We start from the raw sequence: 14,883 nt of genomic DNA, 5'->3' as shown, positions 1-14,883 counted from the left end.
TTTAGGCCCAAAGCACTCTCATTAAAATACACTTAAACTTGACAAGGTGTTAGTCATTACATCCCAGTGAGGATTGTTTTAATCACTGTTTCTTTTGCCCCAGTTGAGATAAAATTCATATTAAATACACCACATTAACCACCTTAAAGTGTACAATTCATTCATTTTCCTATATTAACGATGTTGTATAACCACTGTTACTGTTTAATTCCAGAACACTCTTATAACCCTCAGATACATTTCTGATTTTGTTTCTGGCTTTGGTTTTTAACACCAGGTTGCTGTAGGAGCTTTGATCCTAAGGGAGTTTGTAGGAGGAGAGAGAATAAGATGGCCGGGTCCTTGGGGTGGACATCATGATAGAAGATACTCCTGAAAATAGTGATCACAGTTGGCTGATGAAAAGGTGGTTGGTAAAGAGATAAATCTCTTAAATTTTATGTGAACAATATAGAACAGCAATAGTCTAATTCTTCAGTAGTGCTTAAAAACAGTCTTGTGTCCCTGAAAACCACTGAGATGTCAGTCCTTTTCCATGCCTCCCTGAGCAGAATGGCCAGCTCTATTCAGACACTGAGTCCTGGAGAAGCTTGCTCTGGGAGGTACCTGAACTAACTGGGAGAATCTTCTTAACAGGAGTAAAGTCGAGAGATGACATAGAGTTGATACAGCTGCCACTTGGGCAATGGCAACTTGGATGTGTAAGCTAGAAACCCTACTTGGTGTACTTGCTGTACATATTAGAAAAGAATTAAAAGGAAAAAAAAATCCAGAAGAGTGCCTTGTGCGCTGGCTTGAAATCTCTGAACCAGGTCTCAAATGTTCTGGTCAAAGATAGGAGTTTCATCACAGCTAGTGACTTCATGCTTATGCACCAACAAGGGAACTTAGTTACGAATGTCTTTTGCAAAGGAACTTTGTTCTCTTAAGCCAAAGGAAGCAAAGATGGTTTTTGAAATTTAACCTTAGGTTCCTGTGTACTAAGGTTTACCCAAAGGCATACTAAGGCTTACCAAAAGGTGAGTCTGAAGGGGTAAATAGGCATTTTAGTGAATTATGCTGGTAAATAAAGCTGTAAGCACTTCAGTTTCAGGCTGTGGAAATGACGGAAGGAATCTGCCTTGGGCTGTGATTATTTGCACAAAGTAAAATCCACAAACAACACTCGGGCTGTAAGTAAGTTTCCTGCTGTGCCAGTTTTATAAGAAAGGTGTTTTTCTTTTCACTTGAACTTTCCATGTACTTAAATCATTTATTTCCTTGGAGGTAATTTCAGTACACAGCCAATGAAGTAGTTTACCGTGTTGATGTAAAAAGAAAAAGAAAAAGTTTGGTAGCTCACTGTCTGATCAGTGCTAATATGCTTAAAGGTATTCCTAATATTCTGGAACATCCCTCAGATCAGAAGAGGTGAGTGGCAACTATATATACATATATTTACTTAGAAAATGGACCAAACAAAGGAAAAATGCACATTTGGGTAAAAAAACTACCCTAATATTTTGGAAATATCTTGATCTGCTTGTTAGAGCTGTAGGAATACTCTGTAATTAAAACAGAGAAGTAGCTTTATGTCAATCCAAGTAGCGTGCCGTTTAGAATAAAAACTTTTTTTTCTTTTGCGATTTCAGTTGTTATAATAAGATAGGTCCTTAGAGTAGGCAACCAGGGTGGCACTTGGAGGATGGAAGGGGAATCCTTTCCCAAAGCGTTCGCTCTCCATATTTATGGGGTCTGAAATCACACTATTAGACATTTATTTCTTGGATCATAAATTTCTTTTGCTCATCAAGAAGAATCCACTTAAATAGTGCCAATACTCATGGGTGAGTGACTCATGAGGCAAGCATTGTATTATATTTTAACTTGACCACTAGTTGACAGTGTACTGGACATGTTGGTTTTGTTCCTCACTCTTTCTTCCTAGTAATGGGTTATCATCTTTCCCTTTAGGAAGTACTTCTCTCCCGGTCCAGCCCAATGCTTCTGTTGGGAGCTGCCAGTCAGAACATTCTTCTTTTTCACCCTGAAATCTCTCTGCTCTGCCATCCAGTGGCAGGTGCATCACCAAAAGCTTGCCCAACCATAGTTCCCCACCCTTGGCCACAAAGATTGGGTCATGTCCCTGCATGGGTATCCAACTCAGGCCAGGCCAGAACGCTTTACTGTAATTTTTCTAATTGGGGGTTGGTGGAAAAATGCTTTGTTTTCTCTCTGGAGGAAAGATGAGGATAGCCCATGGTTGCTTATGGCCATGTTTCCAGTCTCTTCTGACATCCCACGTGAGAGAATGAAATCTCAATGAAGAGAGAAGCAGAGGTGAGGGTTCTCAGAATGTTTTGAGATTGTCTGAGACTCTGTATCCATTGGACTATAAGGCTAATAGCAGCCCTGTATTAGTTTGTTTATACTTGTGCCAATAAATCACCCTTTCTCCTTAAGCTATTATGACTGGGAGATCTGTCATTTGCAAACAGAGGTCTGAGAACTGAAAACAAACATTTTATAAAAAGATATAAGATACCTAGGGGAGGGGTATTGTTCTGCTCTAGGAATGTGTGTGGGAGGGGGGGAAACCCTAACTGTTGTGTATTTAAACAGAGGCCATTGTGTGTTAAAGTTACCAACATCTTCACAGACTTTACTTTCAAGTGTCTTGAGATGTAGGACAAGGTGACCAAGGTCTCTAAGAATGAAAGTTAATAAGACTCTGGGGCCACAAGTGCTTTGACAGTCTCCTGGATTATTGAATTCAGGTCGAGGAATATGGAAGTAATGGGAGAGCAAGAAAGTGCAAATATTTGATTTAAGGCAGTCCACCGACTCACTTCTTCCACCAAAAAAGAAGCAACATATAGGTCTGGAAGGAGTTACTCCTTTCCTCCATAACTGACCTTACAATACATGCATTTATTTAAATTTATAGCTGTTCACAATACTTTCAGGTTTTGTAGATTTTTCTTGTATTGGTAGCTTAAAAAAATATATATAGAGAACAAGTGGGCAAAGAAGGTGGGATTTTCTACTCTCCCAAACCATTGGAGTCCCAATGCCCCAGAATAACTTAATTTTGACCTACTAAAACATGAAAGGGACAAAATTAGACAGGATTTGTCATTAGAAAGCAAATGGTATTTTTCTCAACAATGAGAATTATATACCTTGCAGTGATACCTCTTTTCACCAGATGCAAAATACAGTTGATAAGTTGAAAGCTGTTCTCAGGTGAATTGGAGAACTTTCTCCGATGTGCTGTACAATTATTATCAACTTCTTATTACGCAACTAACGTGAAATCTGGCTCTTGTGCCCTAGGATAAAGACCTTTAAATGGATAATATCCTTGGATGGATTTTATTCCCTAAGTTTTCATGGTCGTAAAAGCAGATTCATAAGCTATCATTATGTTTGGTGGAAAGAGAAAAACAAATTGACCTTCAGCATTTGCTTCAAGATGTCTGTGTTCCGTGCCATTTCAACCCCGAGAAAGTGCTATTCAAAATAGAAAATTAAGTCCAAACTCATATTGAAAGCTTTACCACATGGCCGGCAAGCTGGTGTGTCTTCCTTTCTTAAGCCACCACTTCGCCTACTTTCTCCTCCTCCATTTATTTCCATGGTCCCCCTCTTTTTCCAGAATTATTTATGAGTAATAAAGGAAACCAGGGTAAGAATAATGGCATGCTTCTGGCTTTACAAGAGTGCCACATGAGAGGAGGACATTTATCCAGGGGCCCACAGTTTGGCAAGAGATCCACCAGGCAGAATGAGGATTGATAGTGCTGCTGCAGAACAGAGAGGAATACCCTTCGGTTCAGAGGTGCGTCGGCACACTGGGTAGGGTGCGTGGCTGTCTGGAGGCTGGTGGCCTGGGGGTTGCCCGAACTAACCTGAGGCGAAGTAACCAACATCCCTAAGCCTCCGCTTATTCTCCTGGAATCCGGAAACGTCCTGACTTCAGAGCTTGTTCTGAGACTTAAAATACATGTGAAGTGCTTAGCAAAATGCCTGGCACGTAGTATGAAATGGTAACTCATATCATTGCTAATGATGATGATCTGAGGGGTCTTTCTCCCTCATTGTGTATTTAGTCTCTCAGAGAAGACTTTCAAAAATCTAAACCAAAGCAGCTATTAAAACCTTGCTAAAAGACCCAGATTTCCTCCTCACCTCACCTAATTCACCTATTGTTTAAATACTTTTTTTTTTTTTTAACTTCTCTGTGCCTGCCTTAGCCTGCAGGCCTGTCTAGACTTGAAGACAAACTCATCACCGTGGTCCACTCAAGAGCTTCATCCCTCAGGTCTTCCTTAGAACCACCTCTTCCCTCACTGCCACCCAGCTTATGCAGACACACTTATCAGATCTATAAAGTCCAGCTCTTCAGCCTCAGAGACTGTTCCTTTAAGGAACCGCTTACTCATCTCTGACTCACTTACAGTGAAAGTGAACCCAGCCTGGAGTCCGCAGTTTGTGTAATGTCGCTATCCATGTGAAATGGAGGCCAGGCCAGGCTAGTTTGCTGCCTGGGACTGTGACCCTGCTTTCGGTTCTTTGCCAATAAAACTATATACCTCACACCACCGAGGGCCAGTGTACCACTGTCACGTGGTAATACTGACCTCTAGGGGCTGCCTTTCCTTCACGTAGAGTCCTTATCTTCTCCTTGAATTCCATGGCTGTGAGGGAAGCTTCTTGCTTAACTGTTGCCAAATCAGTTTGCAGCTTTTTCAGTTTCCTTTTGTGCTTTAGTTTCTTAAAAAAAAAAAAAAAGAAAGAAAAGAAAGAAAGAAAGAAAAGAAAAGAAAAGAGTTTCCATCACACCATCACTAGAGACAGATGCCTCCAAGGACTAAAAAGGAACTAATGAAGTCTGAACAGACATGGCCTTTGAAGCCCAACTTAGACTACTGCTCCTGGATTATTTAGCTGAAGCCCTTTCTCAGGTCTGTGGAACGGAGTGCATGTGCCCCTGCCGAAGCATTGCAGCAGTAAAAGCACTCCTACATTAGAGTATCTTTTACCCTCTTGAAGAGTTTTCATGTGCATCTGAACCTCGGATTTTGGTCGCTTCTAATAGAAGCAATTAGAGAGCAATTCTAGTTGGTGGTTGGCATTTTACCTCTGAGGTGCTAGTGCCTAAAAGGCTCTGACTTTTTTCCCAGTCTGCAGGCAAAGTCATGTGAAATAGAACCTTGCTTCTGTGTCATTTTCCACCCTAACACCATAAAGGTTTGCATTCAAATAAACTCTGAAGAGTGTGATGCTACCATGAAATGCTGACGTTTGCGGATATTTACCATCGTATCTATATAGGGAAAATGGTCACAGGTATGAATGGTTAAGCAGTGGAAGATAGGAATTGCTTGCTATAAAATAATCTGATTGATGACATCTAAACCTTTGAGAGAACTACTTTAGGAAGGTGTTACATAATGCAAGGCTTCACCTTGAGACTTTATGACTACTCCTTTTATGGGTGGCAAAATGAATTTGATTTGTCAAAATTAGATTTAGCTGTCACTACGGAGAAGCCATCTACTGTGTAAAGTTTTGTATTTGCACTTCTTGCACTTTTCTGATGCCGCCTTTCCTCTGAAGGGCTCACTTTGCCAAGTCTTTGTGGACTGATAATTAGGAAGCCCAGGAAATAAATGACTAACATTTCTTATCGGACATAAATCTTGAGATAGGGAAAAGGAATGGCTTTTGCATATCAAGGAAAACTTCACATAGAAGGAAAACTTCAGGTAGCAGGGAATGGCTCCTTTTTTTTTTTTTTTTTTTTTTTTGAGCGGAAACCCAGTAAATTAAGTTGTCAAAGATGGGATTAGATAGTCATAGACCTCCCATTTCAATCATTCCTTCCTTCCTTCCTTCATTCATTCATTTTTTAGAGAAAGAGTGAGATGGGGAGAGGGACAGCCAAGTAAAAAGAGCTAGAGAATCTCAAGCAGACTCCATGAAGTCCAACACAGGGCCTGATTCCACAACCCTGAATCATGACCTGAGCTGAAATTAAGAGTTGGACACCCAATGGACTGAGCCACCCAGGCACCCCTAGACCTCCCATTTTAAAGGCAGGTTGTCTTTCAGACTGACACAGGATTAGGATTTCACAAAAGCTGAATTACTGACATACATGTGGCTAAGAAAGAATGTGTTATTCAAATGACCATGGTAGTCATGGAACTTCTTTAAAGGGAGTTGGAAGGGTAGAATCTGGGATGGTTCCCAGCACAGTTCAGTTAAGAGGTGCCCTGATCCACGTGAGTTCCTAGTTGGTTCAGCAGTTCTCCTAGAGTGTGGTTAGTAATCACATACTCATTTTATCATTGTGCTAATTATGAAGCACCCTTTTGGTGTCAGGCACGATGCTGTCCAGTGCTGATAACCATCAAGGCTGATAAGACTCCACGGCATTAAGACATTCTAACTACTTCCATTTCTCTGAGTCTGTTCATTAAAACCCTTCACCATCTGGCGCATCTTAAGGTTAGTTTAGGGAGAAACTGAGCTGACCAAGAAATGCCTGGGTATTTGATAGCTGTGTTTCCCATAGTAAGTTAGTAGGTTGGCATGGTCATTGTTGCTTCCCTCTCTTATCACTTGGTTTCTGTCTTTCTTGGTTTCATGAGAACCTTGCCCATTCCAGGTCTGAGGTGATAATGCCTGTGAGGCCCTATGTGGTCATCCGTGTCCTTTCCTGATGCTACTTCAAGACTATTCTATGCTCAGATTTTTCATACTTTGTTTTTACCATTCAGGACTTAGGGGCTAGGAAGTGGGAGAAATGATGCCAAAATTAAGGAAGAAAAGGAAATGAGGGAAAGAATGGCAAAGGGATTCTGAAGACAGCGTGAACTGGAAGTGTCAAAGGGGCAGTGGGTGGCTCAGGTGATTAGGCATCTAACTCTTGATTTGGGCTCAGGTTATGATCTCATGATTCATAGGACCAAGTGCTACTTCCAGCGTGGTGCTAACAGTGGGAGGCCTGCTTTGGATTCTCTCTAACCTCTCTTCCCTCCCCTCCCCCATACTCTCTCACAGTGCATTCTCTCTCTCAAAGAAACTTAAAAAAATTGTCAGAAAAGAGCCAATAATGACATGCCTGCTGATACGTTAGGGATTAAGTGTGTGGGTGAATGTACCTTACAATGACCTGTATAAAAAAGCAAGACAGGGTGATGGATGGGAAGAGAAACCAATAGACAATTGACATATCAGAGGTAACAAAACAGTCATTTAATCTAGTTATTAAGTATATGGATGTTTACTATAAAATTCCATCAACTGGTCTGTGCTTTGAATTTCTTATAAGGAAATACCAAGAGGAGTAAGAACAAAAGATTTCATTTCCTCACATTGCTTCTCCCTTAATTCTTTTTTTTTTTTTTTAACATTTTAGGTTTTATTTTGTGCCTCCTCCCACCAAAAATCCCCTCCTCCCCACCACAAATCCTCTAGCAAGGATTGCAAGTGGTTTCTTTGGAGGTAATCAGAGGTAACACTCTGAAGATATGTAACGTAGAAAGAAAGTAAAGGTTTTTCTAATGCATGGATTTCCATTGTTGGCAAATAGGTCTCAGTCCTACTGGAAAACATTTTTAAATTCAAGTTAGTTAACATATAATGTAGTATTGGCTTTAGGAGTAGAATTTAGTGATTTATCACTTAGATACAATACCCAATGCTCATCCCAGCAAGTGCCTTCCTTAATACCCATCACCCATTTAGTCCATTCCCCACCCACATCCCCTCCAGCAACCCTCAGTTTGTTCTCTATATTTAAGAGTCTCTTATGGTTTGCTTCCCTGTTTTTATCTTATTTTTCCTCCCCTTCCCTTATTTTCATGTTTTGTTTCTTAAATTACACGAGTGAATATAATACTTGGCTTTCTCTGACTTATTTCACTTAGCATAATACACTCTTGTTCCATCTACATTGTTGCAAATGGCAAGAATTTATTCTTTTTGCTGAGTAATGTTCCTGTGTGTATGTGTGTGTGTGTGTGTGTGTGTGTGTGTGTGTGTGTGTGTGTATCATATCTTCTTTATCTATTTAATAGTTGATGGACATTTGGGCTCTTTCCATAGTTTGGCTATTGTTGGTAATGCTATCAACATTGGGGTGCATGTGCCCCTTCAAATCAGCATTTTCATCTCCTTTGGATAAATACCTAGTAGGGCAATTGCTGGGTCATAGGGTGGTTCTATTTTTATCTTTTGGAGAACCTCCATCCTGTTCTCCAGAGAGGCTGCACCCATTTGCATTCCTACCAACAGGGTAAAAAGGGTTCCTCACCAACATCTGCTGTTTCCTGAGTTGTTAATATTAGCCACTCTGACAGGCATGAGGTGGTACCTCATTGCGGTTTTGATTTGTATTTCCCTGATAATGAGTAATGTTGAGCATCTTTTCATGGGTTTGCTAGCCATCTGGATGTCTTCTTTGGAAAAGTGCCTATTCATGTCCTTTCCCCATGTCTTCACTGGATTATTTGTGGGTTTTTTTGGTGTTGAGTTTGATAAGGTCTTTATAGATTTTGGATACTAGCCCTTTATCCAATATGTCATTGCAAATATTTTCTCCCATTCTGTCAGTTGCCTTTTAGTTTTGTTAATTCTTTCCTTCACTGTACAGAAGTTTCTTATCTTGATGAGGTCTCAATAGTTCATTTTTGCTTTTGTTTCCCTTGCCTCTGAAAATGTGTCTAATAAGAATTGGCTGCAAAGTCACATTCTGGTATTCACAGTCTGAAATCATGTCACAATGATTCATATGCAGATAAGTATTTTTTTTTGAAACTTCTCTCAAAGTAAGCATTGATAGTAAATCAACCAAAACAAAAACTAAATGTAACTTACAGAGACTTGGTGAGGTGGCCACCAGGGGCTGGCATGATGTCACCAAGAAAAAGTCATTATCAAGCTACATTTCTGTTTGACAGAATGAATTGATGGATAGAGTGATTTGATGAATATTTCTCAGTGGAAAGACATAATGCTTCTCAATATCAGTTAAACATTTCAGCCTTTCAGTTAGAAAAACTTCATTCCTTAAAAACTGATCATATTTCCAAACTACCTTTTTGTCTTTCTCTTATGGTGATTATATGTTTTGCCTTTATTATTGTTAGGATATTTGTATATTAGCCTTATGATCTGAAAAAGAAAGTGAGGATATTTAGTCTGGAGAAGACAGTATACAGGGGAGTCATGACATGTGACTTCAGTGATAAGGTACTATGCAAGAGGAGAGGAAGTTGAGTTAAACAGTATTATTTTAGAGATACCTGGGGAACAATGGGTAAAAAACTCAAGAGGAGGCAGATTTTGGCACAGGTGAGAAAGCACCCTCCAACAATCAGGGCTGCATTCATAGCAAGATAGGATGGGTCCTGGCAGAGGCCTCCTGCTCTGGGAATGATCAAGCAGAGACAGGATGAACATCTTCAGGCAGGCCCATGGTAACCCCTGGGACCTGGGTCAGGAGGTAATTAGAGGTCTGGCTTACTCCCAATTCTTTCCACCTCTGGCTCCCTCCAATCTCTGAGGGGCACAGTGCATTCATGAATAGACACCTCAGCCCTCCAAGACTCTAAGGTGGGTACAGTTTTCGGGGATTCCTTAAAAATAGCTCTGGAATTTGTGAGATGTTCTGTAGGAAGGCCCCAAAAGGCCAGTGGAGCCCTTATAATTCAAGGATAATTTGACCCAAAAAGTGCAAACTTTATTATTTAGCTATAAGAGAAGGGGAAGAGAAATTTAGATTTAAATGAAAAATTGAATAAAGAACCTGAATTGATTCTGTTGAGATCTTGTGGTTGTTGAGATAAATTTTAAGAGTTTAACAACTTCGTCTTTTTTTTTTTTCTTTTCTCCAGACAGAACTGCTGTATGCTATTAATTCATAGGTCTAACCAAGCCCTTTGGGCATTTCTAAAAATTCAATTTGCCAACATGTTTTTTATTAGTCATAGACATCAAATGATTTCAGCAATGATAATATTTTCCTTTGCTTTTTTGGCATTCTCTAGCCAGGCAACCCAAGTGTTGTACTTGAACGTAATTGAGTCTGTTATTGTCTCCTTAGTAACTAGGAACTCCTGTCCATGATTACTGAAAGGACAGGAAGGCTTTATAGCTTGGAGGTAAATTCCTATTACCTTGCTCTTTTCCTACTTCTCCTACAGGGTGGACAGAAGGAGGAAATCATGTATTTGTGCAATGTTTTGAAAAGGAAATATCTATCCATATCACATTGCTGAATAGCTTGCATTATACCAAGTCATCAGGAATTAGAAGTCATCAGGGAACTATTTATAGATGAGTTTCAACACAAAGTTGCCAGTATTGTTTAAAATTTCTTGGTCTTTCCACCCACTTTGAACTGTGGCTTCAGATTCTAAGGCCAGGCTTTGGCAACTCTTGGCCATGAGAAATTGGGCTGGGCTTATGACATCTCCAGGTCCTTGATCCCATATCATATAGCTGGTGGAGAGTCAGTGACATAGCACACAAATGACAGTAGCCAGTACTATGTTTGCAAAGTAGTAGATAGGTCTTTCTGTTTTGTTGTGATTCCTTGAAACACATCAGGGAAACTCTGAACCATCTACTAAAAACACTAAGGTATCTTTTCTAAAGATATCTTTTTCACACTTTAGAAAATAAAATCTTTTCTTTAACAAAACCAAGATTTCTCTTTTTTTCTTTCAAGATTTGTCGTCTTTTCTTTCTCCTTCCTCATCTTCCTCCACTTTTTCCTTTTTCTTCTAAAGTAAGCTTTCTGCATAATTGCACTGATCTCCTCCTCACTTTGGTTGGGTAGACAAAACTGAATGTCCTGAAAACAGATATGCAAATAGCCTTGATCCATCCGCTGCCAGAGCTGGCCGGATGCCTGGCAGAGTAGGTGGCTGCCTCTGTGGTATGATGTGAGAAGCTTTCTAAAGCCCTACCTCTTGCTGCCTGTGGCATCTATGTCAGGCTTGCCGGAGCATAGCTTCTTCCCACCTTGTCTGAAAACCGCCCCATTCAGCCTCCCTTCATTACTTAGCATATATAACAAAGACAGATTTTGTCTCCAGAGGGCCACTGATAAAATGCTAACTTGTAAGGACATACAAGAGAATTTCATTTGAATACAGAAGCAGATTCCTCCTTTCATGTTTTTTCTATAATAGCCCATTGTTAATAACAAAATTAATTAAAGTGATGATAGTAGCTTTGGGGTACAACTTGGCTTAAAAATCAGTTTTACATCTCTTAGTTTGTTTTGCATTTATTCCATCCTCAGGTAAATATTTTAGAAGTCTAGGAATGACAAATATGTGCCTTGTAGCTTCTTTTCTACTCCATGGCAGGCCCTTGATTTAGGAATTCTTTCACCCCAGGTTGTTTTGGTGGCCTCACAATCCTTAATCCATACTCCCAGCAGCCATTGCTAACTGATAAGACCTAATTGTTATTTATGACATTGTCTCTGTTTTGTCAGTGAGAGAGTTGAGGGCCCAAGAGAACTTGAGCAGATCATAGTAACCATAGTCTCTTAGTGAGTAGCTAAATTGACTTGCACTGAGTTCTTTTGATTCCAGAGGCTGATTTTTCTTCTCAGTGGTGGCATAAACCTTCACTAATCAATAACACCATTATCAAGCCGACTTTGATAGTGAGAGTGTGAGTGGCTCTACTTAGTGGAAAGAAAAAGACAATAAAAACAGAATCGGTTATGAAAAGTGACACTGAAATGTGCTGGTGAGGCACTTATAACATGGATTGCTATGATATCACTAGAGAGCCTAAGAAATGAAGGAAAGCTTAATAAACCCAGCAAAGGGCTGTCTGTGCCAGGTGTTGCTCTGAGCTCTCTTAGTGTCTCTCATAAGAGGATCTTGAATTGATCCTGGTGACTGTGACCATTCTGGTTAGTAATCTGAGGTGACAAAGAGTAGATCAGATGAAACTTTCTTACAACACACCTTGAATGAAAGACTATTCACAAATGCAAAATGTAGCTTAGTATTTTTTCATTTAACAAGGTCATGGGAAATTGTTAATACACAAACCTTTAGGTCTCATCTCAGCCTTGACCAAGAGTCAGACTGGCTCCACATGACCACTTTTGACATTTCATGACCAGTAGTCAGACTTTGGAAATCATAGCTGACACTTTTCAATTCTCTGAAGTATCCCTCCCATCTGAGCAGCTTATCTTGTGTTGAAACGTGCTTTCCAAATAAATTTTAATTGTTTCCTACATCGGGAGATTTGGAATTTCTAATAGAAAAAAAACAAAATCTGAGTAATTCATTAGACAAACATCTTGAGTCACTACAGGAGAAGAGTTTACCTCTACTTGGAGCCAAGTGTCAGTTCTTTCCCTCTATGGGATATATAATTCTTAGAGACAGAGTCAGAGTTTGCCAGTAGATGTCCTACTTTCCAGAAATGCCTATGTAAGTGTTTATGTAAGATAAGTAACAAATTAATACAAGATAAAGAGATAACCTATACTTGAAATGAATTCCAATGATAAGGTAGATGTGTCTAACAATAGAACTGTCCAGAAGTTGAAAGTTTGCCAAAGACGGTAAGCTACTCTTCATTGCATATAGTATACAGACTATTATTGAGAATGTTCCAGAGAGAAGCTAATACTTAACCACCTATAATAAGCCAAGCATAGTTCTGAGATATTTGTATGCACTACTTCATTTCTTTTTTGTAGCAAATCAATGCAGTAGAACTATTATGAATTCCATTTTTAGATGCAAACACTGAAGCACATAGATCTTTAAGTAACTTTCCCAAAGTCAAATGGTGACTCACAGTTCAAATTTGAGCAATCCAGCTTTAGACTATCCCTTCCATTCCTAGGCCATGCATGCCTTAGTGTCTTACCCAGTGTCCTACATTGTGAAGATTGTAAATAAGGTGGCATTTTCTATTCTATAAATCCATTTCTTACAGCAAGAAGTGTTCAGCTTCTAATCATGAAGCTTTGAGACATGGGCTGATCCCTCGGCACAATATAGGAAAGCATATAGAATCACTGAATCCTAGATGACAGAATTGAGAGCAATCTTTGAAACCAAATTGCCCAACTCTAGCATTTTAAAGATGGTGCAAATATAAAGAGAGAAAAATGACATGATTTGGCCAACATTATAGCTGATCAAACTGCAAGAAACAAGACTCAAAGTCAGATTCTCTGACTCCTCAGTGTGTGTGTGTGTGTGTGTGTTTCCCTACTATATTATGTTGCTCCTTGGCCATACAAGCTGCAGGGCAGTGAAGTGGGTGTATAATTAGAACCTGGAGCAGTAACTAAAACCCCCAGGTATAAGATCCCAGAGTCAAAAACAGCAGGCATTTAGGCAGGCAGTTTTCCTTAAATCCCTCTTCACACAGGGAACCAGGAAGGACTGGATTCAGGTCACTCTATATGGTACATATTGGGGTTACATGTGACAAAAAGCAGAGTTGTTGGGGCACCTGGGTGGCTCAGTCGCTTGGGCATCTGACTTCAGCTCAGGTCATGATCTCATGGTTTGTGATTTTGAGCCCCATGTTGAGCTCAGCACTGACAGCTCAGAACCTGGAGCCCGCTTTGATTTGTCTACTAGTCACCTTGGTCTCATATAGCATTAGAATATTTGTACTCTGTCAAACAAATTCACTCCTAAGATTAAAGGGTCCTGCCTGCCTGTAAGCTCTTTTTTGTGTGAGTGTAACCGTGCCTCATCATTCTGACGCAGTAGACATTAATCAGGCTGACAACCAAGATTTTTGAGAAAGAAAGAACCTACAGTGCAATAATTCAATAAATAAGTGTTCTTACTGACTGAGCACAGCACAAAATAAAACTGAATGTTCAAAAGGTCTTTCTCCAAAAGAAAGTGTAGCCAGAGCTTACTAATGCCCAAATCTTATTTTTGGTCTTATAATCTCAAATCACACCCTGAGAACAGAGAGAGAAGTGCCTTGTCACACCTAACAGAGCCTCCTGGGAAGCTGTTTTCCAGTCCAAGCTTCCCTGGGGACAGAGGGAACCCAACAGGCCAAAGCTGTACATGAAGCAATTTCACTTTCTCAGCCCCACCTCTACAGGTATTGGTATCTTTGGCAAACTGCGACAGAAAGTGACGTGGGTGGAAGAGAACAGAGCCAGAGGACAGAGTATATAGGTGGAGAAAGAGAATTCCCATGTCTGCCTGGTCACAGTGCTGCTAAGCTCTTCCAACATGATTATAAAAACGATGAAAAGCTTTTCTCTGCAATGACTTTATAATGGGGCAGATGCTTGTTTTTGTTTTGTTCTGTGCCCAGAACTCCTTTTGAACTTGACGAAGGCTGCCTTCTGAGAAGTCGGCAGCTATTGGCCATCTATGACTTACCTTGAATCAGAAAGCAAAAGCATTTATTTGAAGACTGGAAAATTGAGATGCTGAAGCACCCAGGTGCTTAAATCACCTTGAAGGGGTTTCTGGTGTGGTCCAGAGAACCTAATTAAGTTACCCTTCTCAGGAAATCTTTCTCTCCTTCAGAAGTCTCACTCTGCCCCCAAAGCAGAGAAATGACAGAGGATATGAACTCAGTGAGTATAAGACCTGGCCTTAAGACAGCTGGAAAAAATGATAAGGAACTCTAAAAAAGGAACGGAACATAATCATAAGAGGAAAAATGATTCTTACATAGCATGGAAAGGCTTTGTACAGTGTGTAAGAGAAATTAGAAAGAGCCCCATTGTGGGAAATTTTCTGCAATATGTATTTTTCCCATGAAATAAAATATTTTAAAAACTGCTTTATTAATGCAGAATTAAAACAATTTTACATCAGAAACTTCTAAGTTTAAAGTTAAATGGACTTGATTTCA

At 39.9% G+C, this 14,883-nt stretch overlaps 1 protein-coding gene across 9 annotated transcripts in view; it reads right to left on the bottom strand.

The window, feature by feature from the left end:
* CCDC192 (coiled-coil domain containing 192) overlaps window positions 1–14,883 on the bottom strand; it is a 198,459-nt gene that overhangs the window by 49,033 nt on the left and 134,543 nt on the right. The window contains exons 6-7 of one of the 9 annotated variants that reach the window (XM_029941837.1): window positions 4,623–4,755; window positions 14–372 (exon numbers count right to left, since the gene is read on the bottom strand). The exons of 7 other annotated variants lie outside the window; for them this stretch is intronic. In XM_029941837.1, coding sequence (XP_029797697.1) covers window positions 299–372; window positions 4,623–4,755 — 207 coding nt within the window. In that variant the 3' untranslated portion in view covers window positions 14–298. Of the gene's footprint in view, window positions 1–13; window positions 373–4,622; window positions 4,756–14,883 lie in introns of those variants that run through there. One more of the 9 variants, XM_029941834.1, reaches the window with a different exon arrangement.

Source organism: Suricata suricatta, chromosome 6 (genome assembly GCF_006229205.1).
Source record: "Suricata suricatta isolate VVHF042 chromosome 6, meerkat_22Aug2017_6uvM2_HiC, whole genome shotgun sequence".
NCBI classification, from domain to species: Eukaryota; Metazoa; Chordata; class Mammalia; order Carnivora; family Herpestidae; genus Suricata; species Suricata suricatta.
This window is presented reverse-complemented; position numbering and strand designations above follow the sequence as displayed.